The sequence below is a fragment of the Schistocerca nitens genome, chromosome 2 (assembly GCF_023898315.1).
Source record: "Schistocerca nitens isolate TAMUIC-IGC-003100 chromosome 2, iqSchNite1.1, whole genome shotgun sequence".
In the NCBI taxonomy this organism is placed as follows: Eukaryota; Metazoa; Arthropoda; class Insecta; order Orthoptera; family Acrididae; genus Schistocerca; species Schistocerca nitens.
The window spans coordinates 673,122,362-673,147,743 of NC_064615.1; the positions used below are offsets into that span (position 1 = coordinate 673,122,362).

A 25,382-nucleotide genomic window follows, 5' to 3' on the forward strand; every position below is an offset into this window, starting at 1 on the left:
ACACAGACGAACTTGTGTGTTGAATGATCATTGAAGACGTTTGTGACAAAAATTTAGAGGATGACAGCTGCAAAAGTCACTGAGCAAGAATTTCAAACCACACATCAGTGACGGAAATGACTGTAATAGAAAAACGTGACGCCGAGGTCATAAAACTTGGATTATGGAGCAATGAAGAAAAGTCAGTTGGTCGGATGAGTCTTGTTTCACACTGTTTCCAACTTCTGACGGAGTTTACGACCCAAGAATGGAAGATGGCGGAAGTTTGGTGACGACTTCGGTAGCCATATCAAGGTATTAGTTGCCCATGGTTACCCTGCAAGGTGGCATACTCTCAAGAATGATATGGCTCAACGGATCCATCCCATGGTTCAGTGTTTGTTCCCCAGTGGTGATGCTGTGCTCCAAGACGACAGGGCCCCCGTTCACACAGTTCGCACCGTTCAGGATTGGTTTTGTGAGTACAAAGATAAACTGTCGCATCTCATCCATCCGGCCAACATAGTCACAAGATCTTAATATTACTGAGTCTTTGAGGTCTACTTTGGACACAAGGATGCGTGATCACTATCCATCTCCGTCATTGTTGCCTGAACTTGACACCATTTTGTAGGGAGAATGGTATACGAGTTCCTTGAAGATTCTACAGGACCTGTATTTATCCATTCCGAAACGACTGGAAGCTGTTTTGAATGCCACCGGTTTTCCTACACTGTATGAGACATGGTAATATGTTGTGTTTTTGGTGTTTCCATATTTCTGTCCAACCCTCGCCGCGCGGGATTGGCCGAGCGGTCTAGGGCGCCGCAGTCATGGGCTGTGCGGCTGGTCCCAGCGGAAGTTCGAGTCCTCCCTCGTGCATGGTTGTGGGTGTTTGTCATTAGGATAATTTAGGTTAAATAGTGTGTAAGCTTAGGGACTGATGACCTTAGCAGCTAAGTCCCATAAGATTTCACACACATTTGACCATTTTTTTGTCCACCCCTCCCCCCTAACCCCTCACCCCTGCACGTGCGTAGAACTATGAACACAGTCTTTGTTATCTCGGAAGACAACGGTTCCAAAAGCATATTCTTCATTTATCTGTAGAAGAAAGGGCAACAGTTGGTTACTGAGAATGTTGAAACAAACATGCTCGTTCTCATGTTCACGGTAAACTGAATGAACAGGCGCAAGTCATGGTACAAGAAACACCCCTATACAACACAGAACCACCTCCAGTTTGAACTACATCCTCCATACACTGAGATTTTAACGCCTGATTGGACCGTCGGTGCACACTAAAGCTTGTACCATTTGAAAAAAGAGGCAACATTGTTACTCATTGAGCCACACTACATTCCTCCAGTCAGCTCCTCTCAAATTCGGTTTGGCGCATTGAAGATGTATTTTCATCGCCACTATGATCAATGGACTTTTGCAAGGTACAAAACTCCAATTCACATTGCATGCAATTCCCTTTGTAATGTTCACCCAGAAATTGGTTTAGATTGACCTGAATTGGATAATGATAGAAGCTGAAGAAATGAATTAAAATGTGTGCCAAAGCCAGGTCTCCTGCTGACTAGGCAGATGTGCTAACCACTACAGCACCACAGCAGGATGGCTAACACAGCTACGTGGGCTACCGTACTCCAATACCTTTTGTAACACAAACTTCAATTCATGCGTTCATCTCGTTTTCCCCTTCTTAAATTGTCATTATTTTCGCGGCTCTCCGTTACTGAAATAGCGCCCAAGTTCTGTACATAACGGGGAAATGCAACCTGTACCTCATGCATAGGTGATCTATCGATATGTTGGAATTATATTTTCCCTGGACATAAAAGTCTCAATCGAGACTTGGGTTCAAGTTCCGGGCATGGCACAAATTTTAATTCATTTTTTGTGATTCTATCATTATCGAAAATAAATATGAGACTCAAACTCAAGGAAAACTAATTCCATCAGATCAACAAATCACCTATGCCTGGCGTACAGGCAGGATTTCCCCATTACAAACAAAGCTGGGGTGCTATTCCAATACCGGAGAGCATTGGCAAAACTGATAATTTAAGAAGGGGAAAATTGCCTGCAAGGCATGAACTGAAGTTTATATTAGAGATAGCACTGGACTATGGTAGTCTGCAGAACGATGTTAGCCATACTGTTATGCTGATTTAGTGGTTAGCACCTCTGTTAGTAAGCAGGAGACATGGGTTCAAGTCCTGGCTTTGGCACAAATTTTAATTCATTTCTTCTGCTTCTATCATTATCGAAGATAAAGTTGAGACTCATATGTTTCAAGGAAAGAGTAATTCCATCAGATAAATGGACCTGCATCCATTGACAGCAGCAGTCCCTGTTGAAGATCATTGTCAGTGACAATACGTGATGCTCGTCTCTGGTGGCTGTTGTTTACGATACTTAATCGACTAATGTTCTTATACCTTGTTAAGTGGCTGTAAGTGGTAGATTATACCTCATAGATATGTTGGACCACCCGCGTTCCGCGTTGATACACCAACAAACTGGGCAACTCCATGGACACTGCAGTCACGGCAACGTCTCCAAGTCGACCTGTCTTACTGTACTGATTGCATAGAACCGATTGGCATATACACATCGCTTCACTGCTGTGAGTGGGAATGTCGCATGACCGTCTGATAAAAGTTCTATATAAACTCCTAAATCGACCAATATTGTCTTTTAAGGGCTTGACTAAAATTTGTTCGATTATCCTGTTATTCCTAAACATCTCTGAAGTCATTCTTCTCCCTTCATTTACAGGTACCGTGACTGCTTCCTGGAAGTGCACATCTCAGAGAGCATAGCAGACCTGAATCCTTTTAGTTACGACAGCTCCGATGATCAGTTCTGGGACTTCAGCAGTCCGGTGTTCAGCGGACCAAGGGGCTCCCTGATCTCGGTATACTTTAAAAACCCAGACATTTACTACAGTTCGACGACAGCCTGTAAAATCTCTCTCGACAACATCTACCACTTAGGAAACACGACAGTCCAACGCTTCTCCCTTATATTCAACCAGAACAACAACACAGAGTTGAGGCTCGGACAGATGCCAAAGTTGAGGAAATTCACACTTTCCGGTGCCTCAGTGCAAAACTTCCCACAAGGTGACTGACACAATGCTGTAATTTTTTGCCATAGATATTTTGTTATCAAAACGAACCACTACTGCAAATGTATATCTCTTTCTCTTCATCTCTCCTTTTCGATCTCTGTTAAATTCCACATTCCACGGTAACATTAGTAACATATGAATTTTCTGGATGTAATGTGGAACTCCTTATCTGATCTACAAATACGAGAGCTAGTCATAAAAAAACGACTGCTTATTGAAAAACGATAAAAGGGATAAGTTTTGTTTCATAAACCATCTGCACTTACACGATGACATTACTTCGCCATATTGTATCCAGAGATTCGAAAATCGAGATATGAGATCTGGTTTGCACGATCCCACCACCAGTGGCGCGCCAGTCACCGCGCTTATCCTGCGAACGACGCTGCAAGCTAAGAACACGCCCCCCAGCTCCACTTTTAGAATCACATGGCGTCAAGTCAACCGTTTTTAAGCTCGAAATAAAGATACCAACACGACTATTGGAAGACTTTTTGCGCGATGTTCTCGATCAGAGCCCAGCCACTGTAACTGGGCTGTTATTTACAAGTATGTGACGATCACTGCGACGGACATGGAGTTTCTTGAGGTTTACTCTGCCGGGCAGCTTCTCACCTACAGCGCATAGTCGGCATCGTTTGGACTTGGTTTCGAGTGTTGTAAGCCTACTTAAAAAACTGAAGGATATATATCAGTCATAATAATTTTACTTTTTGTAGCTTACATTTTTTCCCTATAAATGAAAGCAAAACAAAATGTACTCCATAACTGAGCTATTTCAAGACTTAGAAAATTGTTGTAAAGAAAACGATGATGTAAGATAAAATGATTCAGAAAATTATTGTAAAGAAAATTGTTATTCAAATGTAAGTAGACAACATCTGTTTTAATATACTAATTATATCAATAAGAAACTAATGAGGAAGAGAGAATAAATGTATAAAAGTAAAGGAAATTAGCTCAATTCGTAAAACTGTATTCCATACTTATAAATAAATTTAGCGAATTTAATCCCAAATCCTATTGAAAATATTAATAATAACAATAATGATAATGAAACAAATATAAAATCGTTAAAAGATCTTCATAAAATCGGTAATATGAAAATATAAAAAAATTGTTCTAAATTTAATAAAAGACAAATAATCGCTCTTATCACAAAATCTAATGATAAAATTAGTAATAATGGTAATGATTTCATGAAAAATCTGCAAAAGATCTTCATAAAATATGTAAAACAAAAAATTTGAAATAATATACTAATCTTAACAACAATTATTCGATCTTATCAATACATTTGAGAACGATATAAGTAATAATGATAATCAGAATTATTTTCAAAAGCATCAAGTAGGTAAAATAAAACAAGAAAGTAATCAGAAAAATTTTCAGATTTCAACTATCTATGTATTGACGATTTTTAAAATCACCTCAACAAATTTAGAGAATAGTTGTGCTTTTAAATCAAGAATAATAACATATGGAATTAATAATAATAATAATAATAATATTGTTGATCCACAAGAATTTTTTAATCACATTAAAGAAGAAATAATCATCAAATTGAACAACATTTTTATACTAAGAAAGGTGATTAAGGCTAACATGAAATTTTATATTTAATTTTAAAAGACATGAGAGATACAAGAATTTTAGTTTAAAACAACTAATCGAGTTTTAGCGATAAAAACTGATTTAGAAATTGTTATCAAAAATCATTGAATAAATTATTAAATGAAACGAAGAATGCTAAGATAAGGTCTAGCTGGTCTTTATTTTATGTAATCACTCTAGAGTTAATTGTTAATAGACATAAACTAATTTCTGGTTCTTCTTATATCGATTTACCAAAGTTAATTAAAGCTAAGAAGCTGTACTTAATGAAAAACACAAATCAAATATGCTTTTTATTCAATAAAGTCAGCTTTATATTCAGCAGTTTGTGATGGAGAAAGAGTTAGTAAATATGGAAATATTGAATTGAATTTAGATAGATTTTTTGAAAAAGAGAAGTTTAATTTACATGTTCAGTTTACAGATACACCAAAATTTGAAAAGGATTTAAATATTTCTATCAATGTATATGTATTTGAATCAATGATGAAAGAGAAACTATTATTGTATACTCTCTTTCCCATAGAAAAACTAACAAGAAAAGCATATTAATTTTTCAATTAAAGGTAAAAATAATACACATTATTGTTGGATAAAAATCTATCTAGATTGATTAGTTCACAAGCAACTAAAAACGGTCGTGAAATTTATGCTTGTGATAAATGTTTAAGATATTTTTATTCACAAGAAAAATTACATACAAGAGAACAATAGCAAAAAACGTAAACAAACAGAAATAGACATGGCTTTTACAGGTGAAAAATAGAATTTGAAAATTATAATAATTCATTGATGGTAACTTTTGTAATTTATTCAGATTTCGAATGTCTTTTGAAATACATTAACACTTGTCAACAAAATTATGAAAATGCTTATATTAATAAATATCAAAAACGTTAACTTGTATAATATTTTAAATATTTGTAATTGATTATAAAAATCATGTCATGTATAGTGGTAAACATGTGGCAAAAGAAATTACTTCAAATATTAAAAGAAGAATTTCGAGAAATTCTTATAACGTGTGGGAAAAATATTCTGATGATAATCACTGAAGGTGATGAAAACAATTTTAAGTTTTCAGAAAGTTGTATTATTCGTGGAAAAAATTTACTAAAGTAGAATGAGAAGTAAGAGATAATTCTCATTATACAGGAAAAGTATCGAGGAGTTGCACATGAAGATTGTAATCTTAATTATCAGAATCATAAATTTATTCCAGTTTATATTCATAAGCTACAGTATGATGTTCATTGGTATATTAAAGAATTAGCAATAGATACATAAGATATTGATGCTATTTGAAATAATGAAAAATAATATGTTTCTTTACTTAATATGTTGAATATACACTAACTCTACGATTTTTTGATACAAAGAAATTTATGTCTTCAAGTTATGATAAATTATCTTCTAATATTACAAAAGAACAATTTATAGAAACAACACAAACTGTACAGGTGAACAATTAAATTTAATGTATAGGAAGGCGTTTATTCTTATGAATATATGTATTGTGAAGAAAAATTGGCATGATACCATACAGCCTAAAAAAGGAAATTTTATTCAAAACTTAAAAAATTAGCTATATCTGAAGAAAAGCATACTCATACAAAATTATTTTGGAAAAAAAATTAGATATTATAATGGTAGATGAGTGTAGAAGATTATATAATAAATTAAAGGTTTTCATAGAAACAGACATTTTTCCAAATTTTAGAGATACATGTATTAAATAATATAAACTCGAAACACCTTGATATTATACTGCACCAGGATTATCTCTAAATGCTATATCAAAAATGACAAAATTTGATGTAGATTTATAAAACCATTATGACGTGATTTTATTTCTTGCAAAGGGAATTCACAGGGGAATTCCTCAAAGTATAAAAAGATATGCTAAATCAAATAATCAATATATGAAAAATTTTGAGCCAGAAAAACAATCAAATTATATTGCATGTTTGGACACAAATATTAATATGATTGGGCAATGTATAATTTGCCATTTAAAGATTTCAGTTGGACAGAACCAAAACGTTTTTATTTTGAAAAAATACTCGTAGTACCAGGTGAAAATATATAATGGTATATTTTAGCAATTGATTTAGACTCACATAATTTATAAAAAGATTTAACATTAGCACCAGAAGGAGGAATAATTAAGAACGATTTTCAAGAATAAAGAAAATAATTTTACGTTATAGAAAAGTTAAGCAATGTTCAATCCTTGTATTAAAATTAGCGAAAATTCATAGAATCTTATCATTTGAAGTATGAGATAATTTAAAGAAATATATTGATACTAATACAGAAATGAGAGAAACTGCAGTTAACGGATATACTAAATATTTCTACAAGTTAATGAATAATTCAGTACTTGGACAAACAACGGAAAAATATTAGAAATAAAAAAAAATTTAAAATATCAACAGATCCAAAAATATACGAATTATATTTGCAAACCAAATTATGAACATACTACACTAATTTCAGTAAATTTAGTTGCAGTGCATATAAAAAAATAAAACTAATATTCAGTAAACTGAGATAAATTGGAATGAGTATTCTACATAATTCGAAAATTAAAAAGTACGATTTTCATTATAATGTTATGAAACCAAAATATTGTGAAAATTTTGATTTATGCTATATGGATACTGATACCTCTATTTATCATATAAGAACTGAAGATTTTTATAACGATGTGAAATCTATGAGAACAAGTAGACACAAGTTGTTATTCAAAAGATACCATGTATAAAATTCAACAAGTCAACGTAAAAGTTTTAAGGGAAACGATAAATGAAAATTGTGGAAAAATTACATTTTATCATGTCAGTTTAAGATCGAAAATGGATGCCTATAAAACTGGTGAATAAGAAGAGAAAAAACTAAATGCCTTAAAAAATATGTTGTAAAAAGCGAAATTCGTTTTCATAAATATAAAAATTGTTTGGACAAAAAAATTTGGAAAAAATAAGTTAATTACATCATTTAAACGTGAACTGTATACAGCTGAATGTCATAAAATGTTTTACATTTTAATGATGATATACATATTATAGTGCAATGTCATTATAAATTAAACCCAAATAATAGATGATGACAGCGAACGCTTATGGGAATTGTGCTGCCGCAGGGAAGATTAACTAAAATAGAAAAATAAGCAGTATTTAAATTTCTTCATGATATGGATATTTTTTGTTTTTCCAAAATCATTTTACAAACAAATTTTTCACAAAAATATTCAACTTTTTGATAACAACTAATTCTATGTTTCTGATAGTCGAAAGATTTCTTCTCATTTTCTGGATCATATCTATGATATATTTATAATATTCACAATAAATGTTTTGTGTACCAGTTATTAACCAGCCCTTTTATATGCTCTGATTTATTTTCTCTATATTATTTTTGTTTTTTGACACTATCAATACAACCCAATTTTGTGGGCATATTCCGATTTTTTGTTTATATTTTTCATTAATAACCTTTTATTGTATGCACAATGGGCAAATTCATTTTATTTTCACTTCTCTTCCGTACAGAAAAAAATTATTAGAATTAAAAAATAAAAGTCTATTAAATTTTATCACGTATGTATGGTGTCGCTATTAGATCTGAAAAATAACTAACTTGTATATAACAACAAACAAGTTTTAATTATTATTGATGAACATAATAATCTTTGATTTTAAGCTAAAATATTTGTATTATTTTGAAATATTAGACTTCTAGAAAAGCTTTAAATGGCATTGTTAAATGTAAATATATAATAATTATAATGAATTGTTGTGTAACTATCATTTCACTTGTATTCCCAAACAAATTTTTTAAACAAACTTTGATCATATTTTGTGATTATGAAATCCAAAATGCCTTTGCAGAAAATATTCAAATTTGGGTTTATGAAGCAGTTTTACCGTCCTATGGAAAGCATGAAGAAAATAACATGAGAAAAGAGGTAATAACCTTTCATAAAGATCAGATAAACGAAAGAAATTACTGTACTAAACCATTAGAGGAATAAGTACAAAAATTGAAGATATCATATAAAAATCACAAAGATAAGAGAAACAGTTAATATTGCTTTAGAAAAATTAAATGAAAGGAATGCATTCACAAATACGATAGTACCTCATGTTGTTCCTCAATTAAGAGATGAGAATTTAAGATGTACTACTGTTATTTTACGATTATATGATTGTAATTACAATTATTATGTAATCAGAACACAATTAAAAAAAAAAACACATAAATATTACCAGAAATAGGTATCCAAATTCTGAAGAATATTCATTAGCTTTATATCAACGAATGAAAGTAAGTTTGAATATATTTATACCCGTAATTATTTCAATACTCTGAATAATTATTCATGAGCAAAATCATATGATGATATAACTATCTTAGCAAATGTTCCTTAGATCACAAAACTAACTTTCCAAGTAGCTTTTTCATAATTAAATTTTAAGTAACATTTCTAATTATTTTCATACACATCAAATAAACAAATTTCATTAAAACAGTTGCTACCATTAATTCAAATTTAAAATTTTCAAACTATTACTACATTAAATCTTAATTATTAACCTTCATTTCAATATCAATAAAACAATAAGCATAACGAAAATTACATTCACTACCAAACATGTTTAAAGTTTCAATAACTAACTCAATTTATATATAAACTTTTTGTATTAAAATTTCTAAAAAATAACCTTAATTTGTGACAGCTAAAACAGTCCAAAGACCGTTTATTTATATATCCAACTACTGTGTGAAACCATTTAACATATACTTTATTACCATTGTTATTTAAAAGTAAATATCTGGAAAATTCATTTTCAGTACTTCTTGCTCATAAAAAGTTCCTTTTGTATGTTTGCTATTTCAATATTTCTTTTTATGTGTGACTGTATTAGAATGAATAACATCTTCGTTTTTCAAAAACTTGTGTTGACCAGTAGGCAGTATATCCTTTTTCAAAAATTCCTTTTAATTTACTCATTCAAACTATCACCAGTTCTCTATTTAGCATTAGTATCTAACAAATTTGTAACATAAACAGTTTTAAATAAGATTTTTTTCATTATCTTAGGGTACATCTTTTGGCTTCAATTTTTTGTTGAATGTTTTGTGTTGTTATATTCGTCAATTAATTTAGAAATTCTTATTTATAATTTTGTTGAAGAAGAAATTTTTTCACATTTTTTTTCTTTTAATGTCCTAATAATTCGTTCAACAACAGATGCTTTTAATTCGCTTGCGTACTGACAAATGTTAAATTTTTCCATTTATTCTTGAAATTCTTCATTATAAAATTCATTAACATTATCAGTAAATTTTTTGGATTTCTATATCCAAATATATTTTCAAAGTATCAAACAAATTTATACTTGTTTAACTGGAATAGGTAAAACAAATTTTGAAAAATCATCTAAAACAGTTAATATATATATATATATATATATATATATATATATATATATATATATATATATTCTTTATTTATTTTTAAAATTTCTTTCAATTTTCCAGAATCCAATTTGACCAAATTGGCTTGGCATAAATCATTTATTCCAAAATAAATCACATTTTGGTTTTACATTTATTATGTTGCATTATGCAACTCATTAATAATTTGTTCACATTTACGAGATCCATTACCTACATTTTTATACAAATTAACTTTCCTTAGTTCTTCAAATTGAACAAATACCTTCATTTCTTTTTTTCCATTTTTCTTGTTAATCTATGGGGTTTATGTAATTCAGTAAACTTTTTATACTTGAAACAGTAAATATGCTTATGATTCCCAAATTATACAGACTAAAAATTGATAAAATTTTTAATTATTTCATGAAATATAACTAACTTTACTTCAACTGGAGCAATTTTAACAGAATCTTTCAGTCTTATAGTTAGAAAAAAATGATTTGTGCACTACTTTAATTGAGTGGATCTCAGGAGTAATTTTGTAAAGTTATATTTATACCAAAGTTTTTTAAAGAATGAAATCATATTCACTGACATTGTGCATTTTTTGTTCGCCTCCACTCATAAAAGGAAATGCAGTTATTTGTTTATTATATATTTTCGCTTTAAGATTACTTACCCCGTTTAAACGTGGAGTTAAATCCGTTTTTGGGAAAATTTGAAAAAATCTTATCAGTTTCCTTTTCTTTGTAAAGTAATAAGTGACAACATCTTTATTATGTTGATTAACCTTTTGGTAAGTTGTTTTGTAGTGGCATAAATATTGAAATGTGTTAGAATACTTGTATACTCTGGTTCGTAACACACTATTCGTCTACTGTTAAATTCAATATATTCAATATATCCTGCGCCTTAATTCCAGAAACGTCCATTTATTAAATTTAAAATATCACTAACTTCTAATTCATTCATAACAATTTTAAAACAAATAGGCAAAAATGACCAGGTATTACTTAATTAAAATTTTGTAGTCTTTCGATGAGACGGTATAAATCATTTTTTCTAAATAATTTACTAGTTATTTTGCTATATTTCCTCTATACAAATCAAAAAAAAATTTATATCTTTATTTTTACAATAACACATCCAGTGAGTACCAGCATGATTAAAAGAACCTAAATTTACTATTACACATTTCTAACTTCGTGGTTAATCAGCTAATACATGAATCATAAAAACATCTTGAAACTATTTAATTTTGAATTTGTTAAAAATTCTTCTATGCCAAATATAGATAAGAGATTATTAAACTTTACAGTTATTTCTCAGTCATTTTGTTTTACTTTTTGAAATTTTTTTCTTTTATGTTCCATTTATTATATCTTTTTTGTTCTTTTATAATTTTTTATCAACTTCTTCCTTGTTTATAAGTGCATTAGGGATATCCGCAGATCCACCAGCTAGTGAACTAATAGTTGCTCAATATGTAATGCAGCCAAAATGAATCAATAAATCTGCCTTCATATTTTTTTAACAGGGATAGACAATGTCACAACTAAATTTCCAACACCTTTTTTCTCTTTCTTTCTCTCTTTAAGATCAGTTAAGAACTGTTTCAGTATTGTTTAATTCTTGATTATTTAACTTAATTTCAACTGATTTTTTTAGTTTTGTCACTTGGTAGTAAAGTAAAATCATTTCAAAAGTTATCCATTTACATACATAAAAATTAGTAAAGAACTGTTATATAAATTCTATCCATTTTCACCAACATTTAATCCAAGTCCTAACTTTTGTTTTGCATACATTATTTCTGTAACTGCAGTTGAAGCAATTTTTTCATCTAATGAAGTGTCACTCAAATAAATTCTGTCTTTTGCAAATAACTGAAGCTCCTTGTTTCCTTTATGTGTTTTTCTACATCTGTATTATCTCTGTAAGCAATATCACTTTTCTTACAGGCTTCATCTAATGGATTAACTTCTGTATCATCTTTAGTTAATCTTTCATCTAATTTGGTCTCCAGACCACATAATCCATAGCCTAGGAGCTGCATTTCAAATGGTAATTTATTAGTTAAAGTATTAACTAATCCTTTTTCATATTTATCACTTTCCCAAAATTGTGCTGTAAATTATTCATAAATCAAGTTAAATAAGGAATTCATTTTGGATTGTTAGTAATGAAATCATCAATTTATTAGTTAACATTTGAGTTATTCCTACCATTTCATTATAATAGTTTTCACTTCCACCTAGTTCTTCTCCATGGATCACTGCTAATCTATCTATTTCTGTCAATTAATTAATGAACACCATTCATCCAGATATATTCAACTGGTTTTTCTGAATATTTTTATACTAAACCTTCACCTTTTCAAATGAATCATTAAGATTTGTTTCTGGAACACTAGGAAAATATTCTTCAACAATAGTTTTAACAAATATTTATATTCATTTCTCTTACATGATTTAATTTTACTTGGATTACTAACAGAATATCCAGTGTTTGAGTGATACAAAATCCTTACATAATTTTGTAAAGCAAGAGAATCGAATTCTGTACCTAAACCATTCATAGTTACTTGTATCTTAGTTAAAAGTTGCATTAATCTATCTGTTCCCTCATACTCTTCTCCACCAATTTTTAATTTATTACCATTGAATTCTTCTGATAATCTACCAATATATTTAAATTGACAAACTGGTCATAATCCAAAAAGAGGTTCTTAATATTCTTTCACTTATATTTATCTTTTATTAATTTTGTCTATTAGTGTTCTTTCTCTTTCATTTATTTCTGATTCACTGAACATATAATTCTTTTGTCACTACAACATTTTTAATTGTTGATATCATTAAATTTTTCTAAAAATATTGCTTATAAGAAACCATTGTTTTCAACTTATCTTTGTCTTCAATTGTGTTCAAAACCGTTATCACCTAATCTTTTGATTCCTTGTTCAACTGCATCAATAACCGTTTAATCTTCTTTTTTAAGTTTTTCATATACTATTCTTGGTAGTTTTTCCTTATTAAACTCTTCCATTCTTCGTTTATTTTGTCTATTTCATCTAGATTTTTTAACAACCTCTGGATCATATTTTGCAAGCAGTTATTAAGGTTAAAAAACAATAATCATTGTTATTTTATGTTCGTAGTTTATATTTAACATTTTCATGTTCAGTGTCTTTATGTTTACTGCTTCTTTTGTTTAACTTTGATATGTTCAATGTTTAATACATTGTTAAGCTTTTTCTCTATATTTACTGTCATTAATATTTCTTGTCAAATCTATTGAATGAAATCAAATTCATCTTTACTTCAACATTCACTAAATATTTCTTTACAAACATAAAATTTTTAAAGCACTACCAAAATTTCATGATAAATATGATTTAAATTTGTATCATCTCGTCACACTTATTTAAAAAATTAATATTTTCTCTAAGTTATTGTTTTGGTATTTTAATAAGTGTGAGCTAAGTAAAAAATCTATCCCTCTAGTTCCACTTCTAGTAAAATACTCTCTAACTATACATTGATTTTCAAGAATGATGTCATCAAAAACTGCAACTGAATTATCTTCACATTCATCTAATGGAATTATTTCATTATTATTGTCAATAAAAGTAGTCGTTTTTTCATTAATTTTATCTCCAATTTTTGCACATCTTTTTATAAATTCTTGATACTTAGGCTGATATCATCTTTTTGAAAAAACATACAAATGATTAACTTTTTCCACTTAACCGTCCTGGAGCTAGATTATAACCATTAATCATTAATGTTGTTTTTCCACAACTACTCGATCATATTACTGAACATCAAATAGTATTTGAAAAAGTGTACCATGTTAATTTTTTGATTTCTTCTCTGGGATTGTTACTTTTGGTTCCCAATATATCATTTATTTACATAAATTTTACTAGTACAAATGAGTAGATTATTTTAATTGAATGATAACTGATTTGTTCTGAAGAAAAGATTAGCTGTTGCACTAGAAAAATTGTGGAAACATTTCACTAGTTGGCTTTTGTTCATATTTTTTTACTCCAAATGTTACATCAAAAAATAATAAATTATATGCTAATGAAGAAATGATAGAAATCACTGCTGTCAGTACAGTTTGAAAAATTTGGAAAAATTATTCAATGGAAAAAACTTAATATAAGCATTAAAGAAAATAAAATTTTAAAAGCGTTATTATTGAAAGTGATGTTCAATTAGTTATGGTTAACAAATATAATACTGGGCAAGTTTTAGGATTTAATAATCAAATTATTGAAGCTAATAAAAAAACAGCTAATAATGTTCCTAAAATTATTCCATTGAAGTTAACAAACATAAATTTTAATTTAGCTAATGGAATATTTGTTAAACGTAATGAGAATTTTCACAGAGCAACTGACATTATTTGTTTATTTAAACAAAATGCTGAACTTGGAGGACAAATAATTTATGAACCAAATTATCCTGTAAATATTCAAATTTTTTATACTGTTCAGAATTTAGAATTAACTATAACTGATGAAAATGGTAATTTAATGTACTCAATGGCTTTTATGTAACAGAAATTTTAATAAATTAATAAATGTTTTCCTTAATAACTCATTAATAAAATCGAGAGTTATCAATTTTACTCATTTCCCATTAATGAGGAAACAAAAAATAATTTAAATCTTCCTAATAAGATAACAGAAATTAATATTAATATTGTTGTTGGTTCATTTCATCCAAATTAACTTTTGTTTACACCTTGACCTTAACACTTCCTTCGAAAATCTGACAAACATTAAAGAATTATGATTTTAGTGTCAAAAAGTAGAATTGTCAGACTATACCAACTTTTGTCAATGTAGATGATCTTCCACAAAGTTAAAAAACTGCATTTTATTCCTCATAGAGCACATTCGTTAAGCCATTCAGGTTTTTACTACACAGTTCTGTAGCATCTGTCAACAAGTGCTTTGCAATTTCGAAATCGCAATCCAGAGGCATCTTTTTTCCTTGTGTCTGCTGTAGCTATTTGTTGAACGTACTCCAACCTCTGTCTTCCTCTACAGATTATACCCTCTTCAACTCTCTTTAGTACCATGGAAGTTATTCCCTGATGTCTTGGGAACACTTCCCTCTTCTCGCTGTTTTTCGTGTGTTGCTGTATTCACCAATTCTGAGTGGAACATCCTTATTCCTTATCTTATCAGTCCATCTAATTTTCAACATATTTCTGTAGTATTACATCTCAAACACTTCTGTTCTCTTCTGTTTTCTCACAGTCCAGGATTCACTGCCATACAATACTCTGATCCAGATGTACATTCTCAGTAATTTACTCCTCATGTTAAGGCCTAAGTTTTATACAAGTAAACTTCTCTTGGTCAGGAATGCCCTTTCTACCTTTGCTAGTCTGCAGTTATTTTGTTGTGAAGGTAGCAGAATTCCTTAACTTCGTCTACACAGTGACCACCAATTCTGATATTAAGTTTCTCACTATTATCATTACTGTAGTCTTTCTACTATTTACTCTAAATCCACATTCTGTACTCATTATACTGGTCATTCCTTTCAACAAATCGTGTAATTCTTCTGCCCTTTCACTGAGGATAGCAATGTCATCAGAGAATCTTATCGTTGTATCCTTCGACTATGAATCTGAATGTGACTCTTGAAACTTTCTTTTATTTCCGTCATTGCTTTTTTGGTGTATAAACTGAACAATGGAAGTGAAAGGCTATGACCCTGTGTTGCATCCGTTCAATTCTAGAACTTTGTTTTACAGTCTTATTATCCCTTCTCACTTCTTGTACTTACTGTGTAATACCTGCCTTCCCCTATATCTTACTCCTATTTTTCTCAGTGTTTGAAACTTCTTCCACTTAGACCATAGAACAGTTTTTGTAAGTCGGCAGTTCTGTAACCATGTCTTGATTTATCCTTAGTCTTGCTCCCATTATAAGCCGCAATGTCAGAACGGCCTCTCTTGTGCCTTTAATTTTCCTGAAGCCAAACTGATCTCCATCTAACAGATTCTTAATTTTCTTTTCTGTTCCTCTGTATATTATTCTTGTCAGCAACTTGGATGCATGAGCAATAGTTCTCGCACTTATCTGTTCTTGCTGTCTTCAGAATTGTGTGGATGAAATTTTTTCGAAATATGATCGCATGTCACCAGTCTTATAGATTCTAGACACCAACTTGAATGGTCGTCTGGTTGCAATTTCCCCCAATTATTTTAGAAATTCTGTTGGAATATTATCCACCCTTTCTGTCTTATTTGACCTCGAGTCTCCTAAAGCTCATATAAATTATGATTCTAACACTGAATCCTTTATGTCTTCCATATTAATTGGAAGTTCTTCCTCTATCACGTCAACAGACAATTTGTCTCCCTAAGAGAGGCCTTCAAAGTAATCTTTCGACTTATCCGTTCTCTCCTCTTAACAGATGAGTTCCCATTGCACTCTTCATGTTACCACTATCACTTTTCATTTCACAGTAGGTTTTTTAATTTTCTACATAGTGAGTCAGTCCTCCACACGATCATTTCTTTTTCGATTTCTTCACATCTTTCCTGCAGCCATTTCTCCTTTGCTGCCCTTTCCTGTTTATTTTATTTCGAAGGAATTTATATTGTTGTATTCCTGTCTTGCCTGAACATTTCTGCAATTCCTTCTTTGGTCAATCAACTGAAATGTTTCTTCTGTTACCTTAGGATTCTCCACAGTTACGTTCCTAGCTCCTATGTCTGTTTTTCCAACATCTATGATTGCTCCTTTTAGAAATGTCCACTACTCTTCAACGTAACTGTCTACTGTGGTATTACTTGTTACACTATTGTCATCTTTAGTGAACTTCAAAAGCGTCTCGTCATTACTCAGTAGTTCCACATCCCTCTTCTTTCTAAATTATGATTGAGGTCTATACCTGCTCCTGGGTATGCCTTACAGTCCAATACCTGATTTCGGAATCTCTAACTGACCATGATATAATCCATCTGGACTTGTCTCCACAACACCTACTCCTCTTGTGATTCTTGAACGGAGTATTTGCTTTTGCTGGCTGACATTTATTGCAGAACTTAGTCTTATCCTCTATCAAGCTCGTAGTCTTCCACACTGCCTCCTTCTTCTCCTTCCCCTACAGCTGCATTCCTGTCATCTATGACTATTAGAGTTTCAACTTCCTTAACATACTGAATTACCCTTTCAGTGTTCTAGTATACTTTCTTGAAGTCCTTAACTTCTGCTTGCGACATTGGCTTGTATACCTAAACTGCTGCTGCCAGTGTTGGTTTGCTGTCGAATCTGACGAGAACAGGTGACACACTGAAACATTCACAGTAACTCACTCTTTACCCTGCTTTCCTATTCACAATGAATCCTACTTCTGTTATACCATTTTCTGTTACTGTTGATAGTAACCTGTATTCATCAGACCAGAAATCCGTATCTTCTTTCTATTTCAGTTCACTGACCTCATTATATCTAGACTGAGCTTAAACATTTTCCTTTTCAGGTTTTCGATCTTTTCCATTATGTCCAAACTTCTGACATTCCATGCTCTGACTCGTAAATTGTTATCCCGTGTTTGGTTACTCCATCTTTTTCTCAACATCACTTGTCCCTTGGCAGTCCATCCCAGAGATCCGAATGGGAGACTAATCCACAGTCTTTTGCCAATGGAGAGATTATCATGACACTTTTTCATTTACAGCCATTATTTCCTGTGGATTCATCTAATGCGTGTGATTCAGTGGTTCACATTGCTTTCTACATCCTCATAACATTAGTCATAGCTGATGCCTCCGCATTTTAGGGGTAGTTTCCCACCCCAACGGCAAGAGTGCCCTGAATCTCTGTCTTCCGCACCCTTTGACAAGATCGTTGGCAGAACGAGGGTGACTTCTTACGCCAGCAGTCTTTGGGCTCCATTGATGACCATTATTATTCGAAATTTAAGTAGTCGTGGGACTCGAACCTGGGACGGAGGACTTTTTAGTTACTAGTCAACGACGCTATCCCTAAACCATGCATCAACTCAAACACTAGGCGAATGACTTGAGGCTGCCATAGGATGTAGATCATGGACAACAGCAGTGTAAAGTATGTAAGTACAACTGTAAATGGATCCTAGCCAATGCTCGACATATGTGACGTACCAAGAATAATGGAGATGTAACCCTTGTGCGCAATTTCTGGTTAAGCCACCTCACAAGGACACTTATAAATTTAAAAATGACAGGATCGCCACCAGCCTAAGCCCTTCCTAACAATTAAGAAAAGACCAAACTGGAAATTATCAGTTTAATTAAATTAAGAATTTAACTATAAGAACGCAATTTTTTTAAATAAACTAACAAGATGAACAGCATTGTATATCAATGAGTTTAATTAAATCTGATAATTTCTTAATTGTGAGACAGTACATCGTTCACTTTGATTTTCTTCCACATTTTTGTTCATCACAAGTAAGCAGATTAACTTTAAAAAAACAGGGAATAGAGAATTAATTTGAAAACTGGCATAAATGAGAAAGATAAAAGACGGAGAATTTATCTTTTATGCAGCACATTTATTTCATTACTGAATTTGATGCACATCCTATGAATACACATGACCGGTGCCTGAATAAAAAAGTTTAGCTAAATAATTCGCAAAAAATGGTAGAATAGCGTAATTAAAAAAGGAAACACACACAAAAGGGAAGTGGACCACAACAATTCAATCATTCCATCTACATACCCACGACAGAAATAGATCAGAGAGATACGTATCACCATTATGCCCCTGCACTAGCTTGGAAAGACATTTATCCAATTCGCAAGGTTGTCTAGTAGATATACGACATGGAATCCGCAACTGTCGCTTACGAACGGCCGAACTTTAGTACGTGGTAAACTTGATTACAAGATAACTGTTCAGAAATTAGACATTAAACCAGGCAAAAATGTAAGAAATTTTAGTGGTGCAATAGCAGAATGATTTGGCCGTCACGAAATAAAATTAACTCGGCAAGGCAGAAACCCTCTCTAGGAGCTACGAACTGTACTCACCAACCGCTAGCTGCAGAGTGTCCTTTCTCCACCGAGCTTCGCCTAACTACCGGTGCAACGGAAGCTACCAGAGGGGTAGGCTTCCGCCACCAACCTGACAGACAAACCAACCTCAGAGTAAAAGGGGTAAACCTCTCTGTCCAGGTACTGCGATCCTAAGTTGGTCATCCTGTGCTACCCTCCAAACGAGAAGCAAACATCACCTGTTCCTAGCAGACGACAACCAACTCAGCGTCCCCCACGAAAGAAACCCGAAACCACTCGTATAAACACTCATTAAGTCACATTCACCCACAAAAAGGGTAGGGTGAAGGGAAAAACGTAATAAATACAGGTCAAAAATCAAACTTAATATCATTTAATAAGCGTTACTTTGATTGCTCAGTCTTTCTGGAAGAGTTAACAAATTAAACCGCAATCAGGCGGTGGACGGAACAGAATCCAGTGAGACAAGCGTCTGTGGAACGACTCCACAGAGACGTTTCAGCGGACACTGCTACATCTGTGTCTGTATGGTTACTCTGTTATTCACAACTAAACGCCGGGCTGAGTGTTCATCTAACCACCTTCAAAACTTTTCCAACAAAATATTTTCGCATTCGGAAGAGAAAGTTGGTGACTGAAATTTCGTAACAATACCCTGTCGCAACGAAAAAAATCTCTGTTTTAATTGTTGTCACCACAAATCGCGGATCATATACGTGGCTCTCTCTCCCCATTTCGCGTTAATACAAAATGTGCGGCCCTGCTTTGAACATTTCCGATGTCCTCCCTGATGCGGATCCCACATCGCGCTGCAGAAGGGACGGACAAGCGTGGTGTAGGATGTCTCTTTAGTAGACCCGTTGCGTTTTCTAAGTGTTACGTCAATCAATAGCAGTCTTTATTTCGCTTTCCCTAAAACATCTATGTGATCGTTCCAGTTCAAGTTATTCGAAACTGTAAACCATAAATATATAATTGAACTCACAGCCTTTAAAATTGTCAGGTAACGGAAATTTAGCGGATTTATTTTTGTATGCACGTGAATGACTCCACACTTTTCATTATTTAGAGTAAATTGTCACATTTTGCATCATACAGATATCTTGTCTGAATTGTTTTTCAATCGTTGTTGGTCATATGATGACTTCACAACACTGTAAATGACAGCGTCATCTGTAAACCATCTAAGAGGGCTGCTCAGATTGTGTCTTAAATCATTCATATAGAACAGGAACAACGGAGGACCTATAACACTTCATTGGGGAAAGCCAGACGTTACTTATATTTTATTCGATGATTTTGCCTTCAATTACTACGAATTGTGACCCTTCCGGCAGCAAATAACGAATCAAGTCGAACAACTGAGACGATACTCCGTAGGTACGCTATTTGCTTAAAAATTGTGTGTCCGGAACGGTGTCAAAAGCCACATTTCGATAGCACTCATTACTTCGAGATAGCAAAAAGCTAGTTGTGTATCGTAGTAACGATATATTCTGAATCCGTCAATTGTCAATATATGGTTTTCCTCGAGGTAATTCATAAACCTTGAACACAATATGTGCTCCAAAATCCTACCGCATATCGACGTTAGTAATATGGGTCTGGAATTCAGCGGATTACTCCCATTTCCTTGTTTGAGTATTGGTGTCACCTGTGGAAATTCCCACTCTTCAGGTACCGATCTCTCGACAGGCGAACGCTTGCATATGATTGCTGAGTATTGCAGCCACTGTGTCACCATTCCCTGAGATGAACTTGATTGGTAGACATTCTGGACAGGGGCCTAGTCTTTGCTATGGGATTTAAGCTGCTTCACTGCACCGAGGACATCTACATCTAAGTTATCCATGTTAAGAGTTTTTCTTGATTTGAAATATGGAATATATATTTCGTCTTCTTTCGTGAAGGAATTATTGAAACCTTGTTTAGTAACACTGATTTGGTGGCACACCCATCAGTAGCATTACCTTTGCTATTAGACACAGTGATACTGATTACTTCATGCCGCTGCTGTACTTTACAACTGACCAGTTTCTCTTTGGATTTTCTACCACATTTTGAGACCGAATTCAATGCGGAAAGCACTGAAGTTCACGCTAAATCTCAAGTCTCCGTAAAACTTCAGCAAGCGTGGGGATTTTGTGTTCTTTTAAATTTGGCATACCTTTTTCGTAACTTCTGCAATAGTGTTCTGACATGTTCAGTGTACCATGCGGGATCAGTTCCATCTCTTATCGGTTTATTTCGTATATATCTCTTAAGTACCGCCGATATTATTTCTCTACATGCAATCCACATTTGGTCTATGAAAACATAGTCAGATTGGAAGGATTGGAAAGTGTCTCTTAGGATGGCGTATTGCGAATTTTTATCTGCTTTTTTAACTATATATGTTTTGCATTTGTTTTTCGTGGATTTGGATGTTACGGTATCCAGTGTTGTTACAACGACCTTGTTACACTAATTCCTCTATCTGTCTGTTTGCCGTAGATTATTTATTGCTAAGAGGTCAATATGTTTTCGTGAACATTTCCACTTCGATTGGGCTCCTGAACTAACTGTTCAAAATAATTTTCAGAGAAAGCATTCACTACGATTTCGGACTATATATTATGTTACCTACACCCAAATCTTAGAATCTTTTCAGACTCTGCTTTAGTATTATTACCCATATTTTCTAGATACACTTAGAAAAAAAGCATTATACAGTAGGGATAATCGGACTTTGCGGAAGAAACTATGGGCCTTAATGTAAGTACTAGATATAATGGAAGCATGACATCACATTTGATTTTAATAGAGGAAAGGCTAAACACTATAGCGACATGGTGTCAAGACGAAACTTACATTTCAACTACACAGGAACAATACTACAGCAGCAAGAGATATACTGGGTAGAAGCCGTTTCGACGCAATATACAAATTTTTGTGACTAGACCATATAAAATATAACTGGCATACGTTAAATGGATGTTCCAATGCACCAACTGACTCGACTATTGCAGCAGCAACTTTTAGACGACTGTTACCTTATGGATCTGCGTGTAAGAAAAAAATCTACTGTGAGTTTGAGGAAAATGGAGAAGTGTGATTATTTGACATCAAAACCACAAGTTCCTGTCCAATAAGAAGACTGCTAGTAAAACAGTGATGTTATTGTAAGTTATGTAAATGTGAGTAATGTGGACAAGCTCTAAGTGTAGAGCAAAGATATAACTAATTTATATGTCAAATCTCAGTCCCAGGAGTGAACAAAGTTATCGGAAACCATTTTATGAATTTTATGAAGTGCACTGACACACATCTGCTACAAACTTCTACATCTTCCTTGGCTAAAGAACATGGTATTATCGGACTACAGGCTATGATTTATAGCTCTGAATCGGATTTTGCGTGTTGCACCCTGTGGAGGACTGTTTAAGTATACTAAACGCCAAAAAACAGTATTTTTTAAAAATATGATCTGCTGTACTCGGTGCCAATCAGTTCTTCACACTGTAAATTATCAAATAGCTTACAAAAGAGCTGTCTGTTGTATTTACCAACGCCCAGCAAATTATTTGCTGAGGAAATAAGAACACACGAAAGTTAACTGGGGTATCAAGACCGAGGAAATATTATAAACTATGCTCTGTCTGCTTATAGTTATCTTTATCTGTAAACTGTGTGAAGATTGTTATGCAGACTCCAACAAAGACAATATAAGTATTAAACTCAAAACTCAAACTCTGTCCGAACATGCCGTAGTGGTACCAACTGACCGCCATATCATCCTGAGCCAATACATGTTACTGGATGTTAATATGGAGGGGCATGTGGTCAGCACACCTCTCTCCTGGCCAAGGTCGGCTTTCGTGATTGGAGCCGATACTTCTCAACCAAGTAGCTCCACTTGCCACAGCACTCAGTAGACCCAGAGCGTAACCCATCATCTTGCTAACCAAGCCTAAATGCGCTCAACTCTGGTGTTCTAATGGGAAACGGTATTACCACACTGCCATGCCATTGGCATTAGTATTATACAAAGATATTATATAAAAAATGGAGAAACATATTTTTCTCAGCCCAGGACATTCTTCTCCACAATACCATCAAATACAGATATTTCTGAATTAGGAGTTGGTCCTAGGGACAATTTTATTCCACATATCTTAAAAAAGAGAAATTACCATAAAATTATAACAATTAAAAATCTGTTGTTACCCTCTCCAGAAAGGTGACTGAACTACTATAACAATTCAATTATTTTATGGCAGTAGAAAAATATACATGGCTCATATGTTGCCACAATTGGGGTACTGTGTATCAGTGTGGAAATCCGCTATATTTTCAAAGTGCTACAGGAAATAAATAAATAAATAAAAAAGCCACATTACTGCTGTGACATATAGCAGTAAAAATTATTTTACATTATACTTCAGACACAAGAGACATGAAAGATATGCAGGCATTTTGGATGTTCATACTTTACATTGCATTAGTGATACACAGTCACAAATCCTACAGCAGAGTTAGCAGAATGCTGTATAATTATGTACACCAACCCACAGTGCAGCAATTGCAAGAGCTAATGTGGATGTCTAAGCCATGTGTGGAAGTTTGTGTAATTGATATAAAATATCCAAGTAACTACAACTCCTTAATCCTAGAAAATCCACTTCCCTGTCCTAACATACTGCTGTGGTGGCAACATAAATCTTTAATAAGACAATGTGACACCGACATTTCCGACACATTTTAGTGATCTTATGAAATGATCAGGTATCTATCTTCCTGGCTCGGAGCATAGTATTGAACTGCTATTTATATTGCGACGGTCATGATATGTGTTTTTCACACTACCTAGCAGTATTTACAATATGTCACCTGTTAAGCGCTTCTAACGTGGAGTAAGCTGCGAAACAGCCAACTGCTTGGTAAAATGGTTCAAATGGCTCTGAGCACTATGGGACTCAACTGCTGAGGTTATCAGTCCCCTAGAACTTAGAACTAGTTAAACCTAACTAACCTAAGGACATCACAAACATCCATGCCCGAGGCAGGATTCGAACCTGCGACCGTAGCGGTCTTGCGGTTCCAGACTGCAGCGCCTTTAACCGCACGGCCACTTCGGCCGGCCAACTGCTTGGTAAATTGAAGAAACTCTAGCTCTGTACATAAGAGTACAGGGATAGAGATGCTAATATGCATCACACAAGAATAGTTTTAATTACTTAATGTGAAAATCGATAACACAAACTCAAACACTATTTACGATTTGGTAGCGGATTTATCGATGTTATAAAGTGCCCTTACTAAACAATATTGTTTTTATCATAGTCCACTGGTGTATAAGCAAGGCTTATAAATGGTTTAAAACACCGCATATGGAAAAAATATGGATATTGTGGGAGTATAAGACATCTGCACTTTATGAAATTTGCAAATGAAATTTTCCACATAGGCGTACTATCAGAAAATAACGGATTCGAGGATATTTAATACATTAAAGATTGTAACAAAAATGTACTTTTAAACCTCCACTTGAATTTGGAACTGCTTAAGAAGGATGGTTACATTGTATCTAACTGTGGAGGACTGGACATTGTGCATAATTTCAAGCACTTTTTGCGATTCGATAGCCAACTTTTCGATGTTATCAAGTGTTCTGATTTGCTTCTTTCTGCTTAAAGAATATCATCTAAAGCTGCCATTTATAACTCCATACATCGCCATCTTACAGCAAAACAGTTGTCGCAAAATATTCTATTGGCAGTAAAATCTTGGTTCGAAAACCTTAGAGATATGTAGTAGAATACCACACCTACTGAAAATTCTAACCGTGTCTCTGTATGATACACAGCACTGGCAGATGAATGATTTTTTAAAAGTACATCAGCTTCACTCTCTTTCCCTGCAGAGCAGTCAAGAAACTACTTCCTTCTCTGCAGAGGGAAAGGGGCAAAGCCCTTTCACTAAGAAAGCACGAATGCTTTATTTTATGAATGGTTTCCTTCTCTTCTTGTAACTACATTTTTAATGTGTTAGTACCAAACATGCATCTCTGACCTGCAACTCCACACATTTTATAGTGAAGGACTCTTACCAGACAGTCATTAATTTCTGTATGTGTTGACAATTATCAAAAATCTTGCAAATAAATTGGGTCTTAGTACTA

The 25,382-nt window shown here is 33.1% G+C and overlaps 1 protein-coding gene across 1 annotated transcript in view; it reads left to right on the forward strand.

Moving 5' to 3' along the window:
* LOC126235236 (uncharacterized) overlaps positions 1–25,382 on the forward strand; it is an 83,461-nt gene that overhangs the window by 45,415 nt on the left and 12,664 nt on the right. Inside the window, exon 2 of the mRNA XM_049943968.1 lies at positions 2,770–3,116. Coding sequence (XP_049799925.1) covers positions 2,770–3,116 — 347 coding nt within the window. The remainder of the gene's footprint in view (positions 1–2,769; positions 3,117–25,382) is intronic.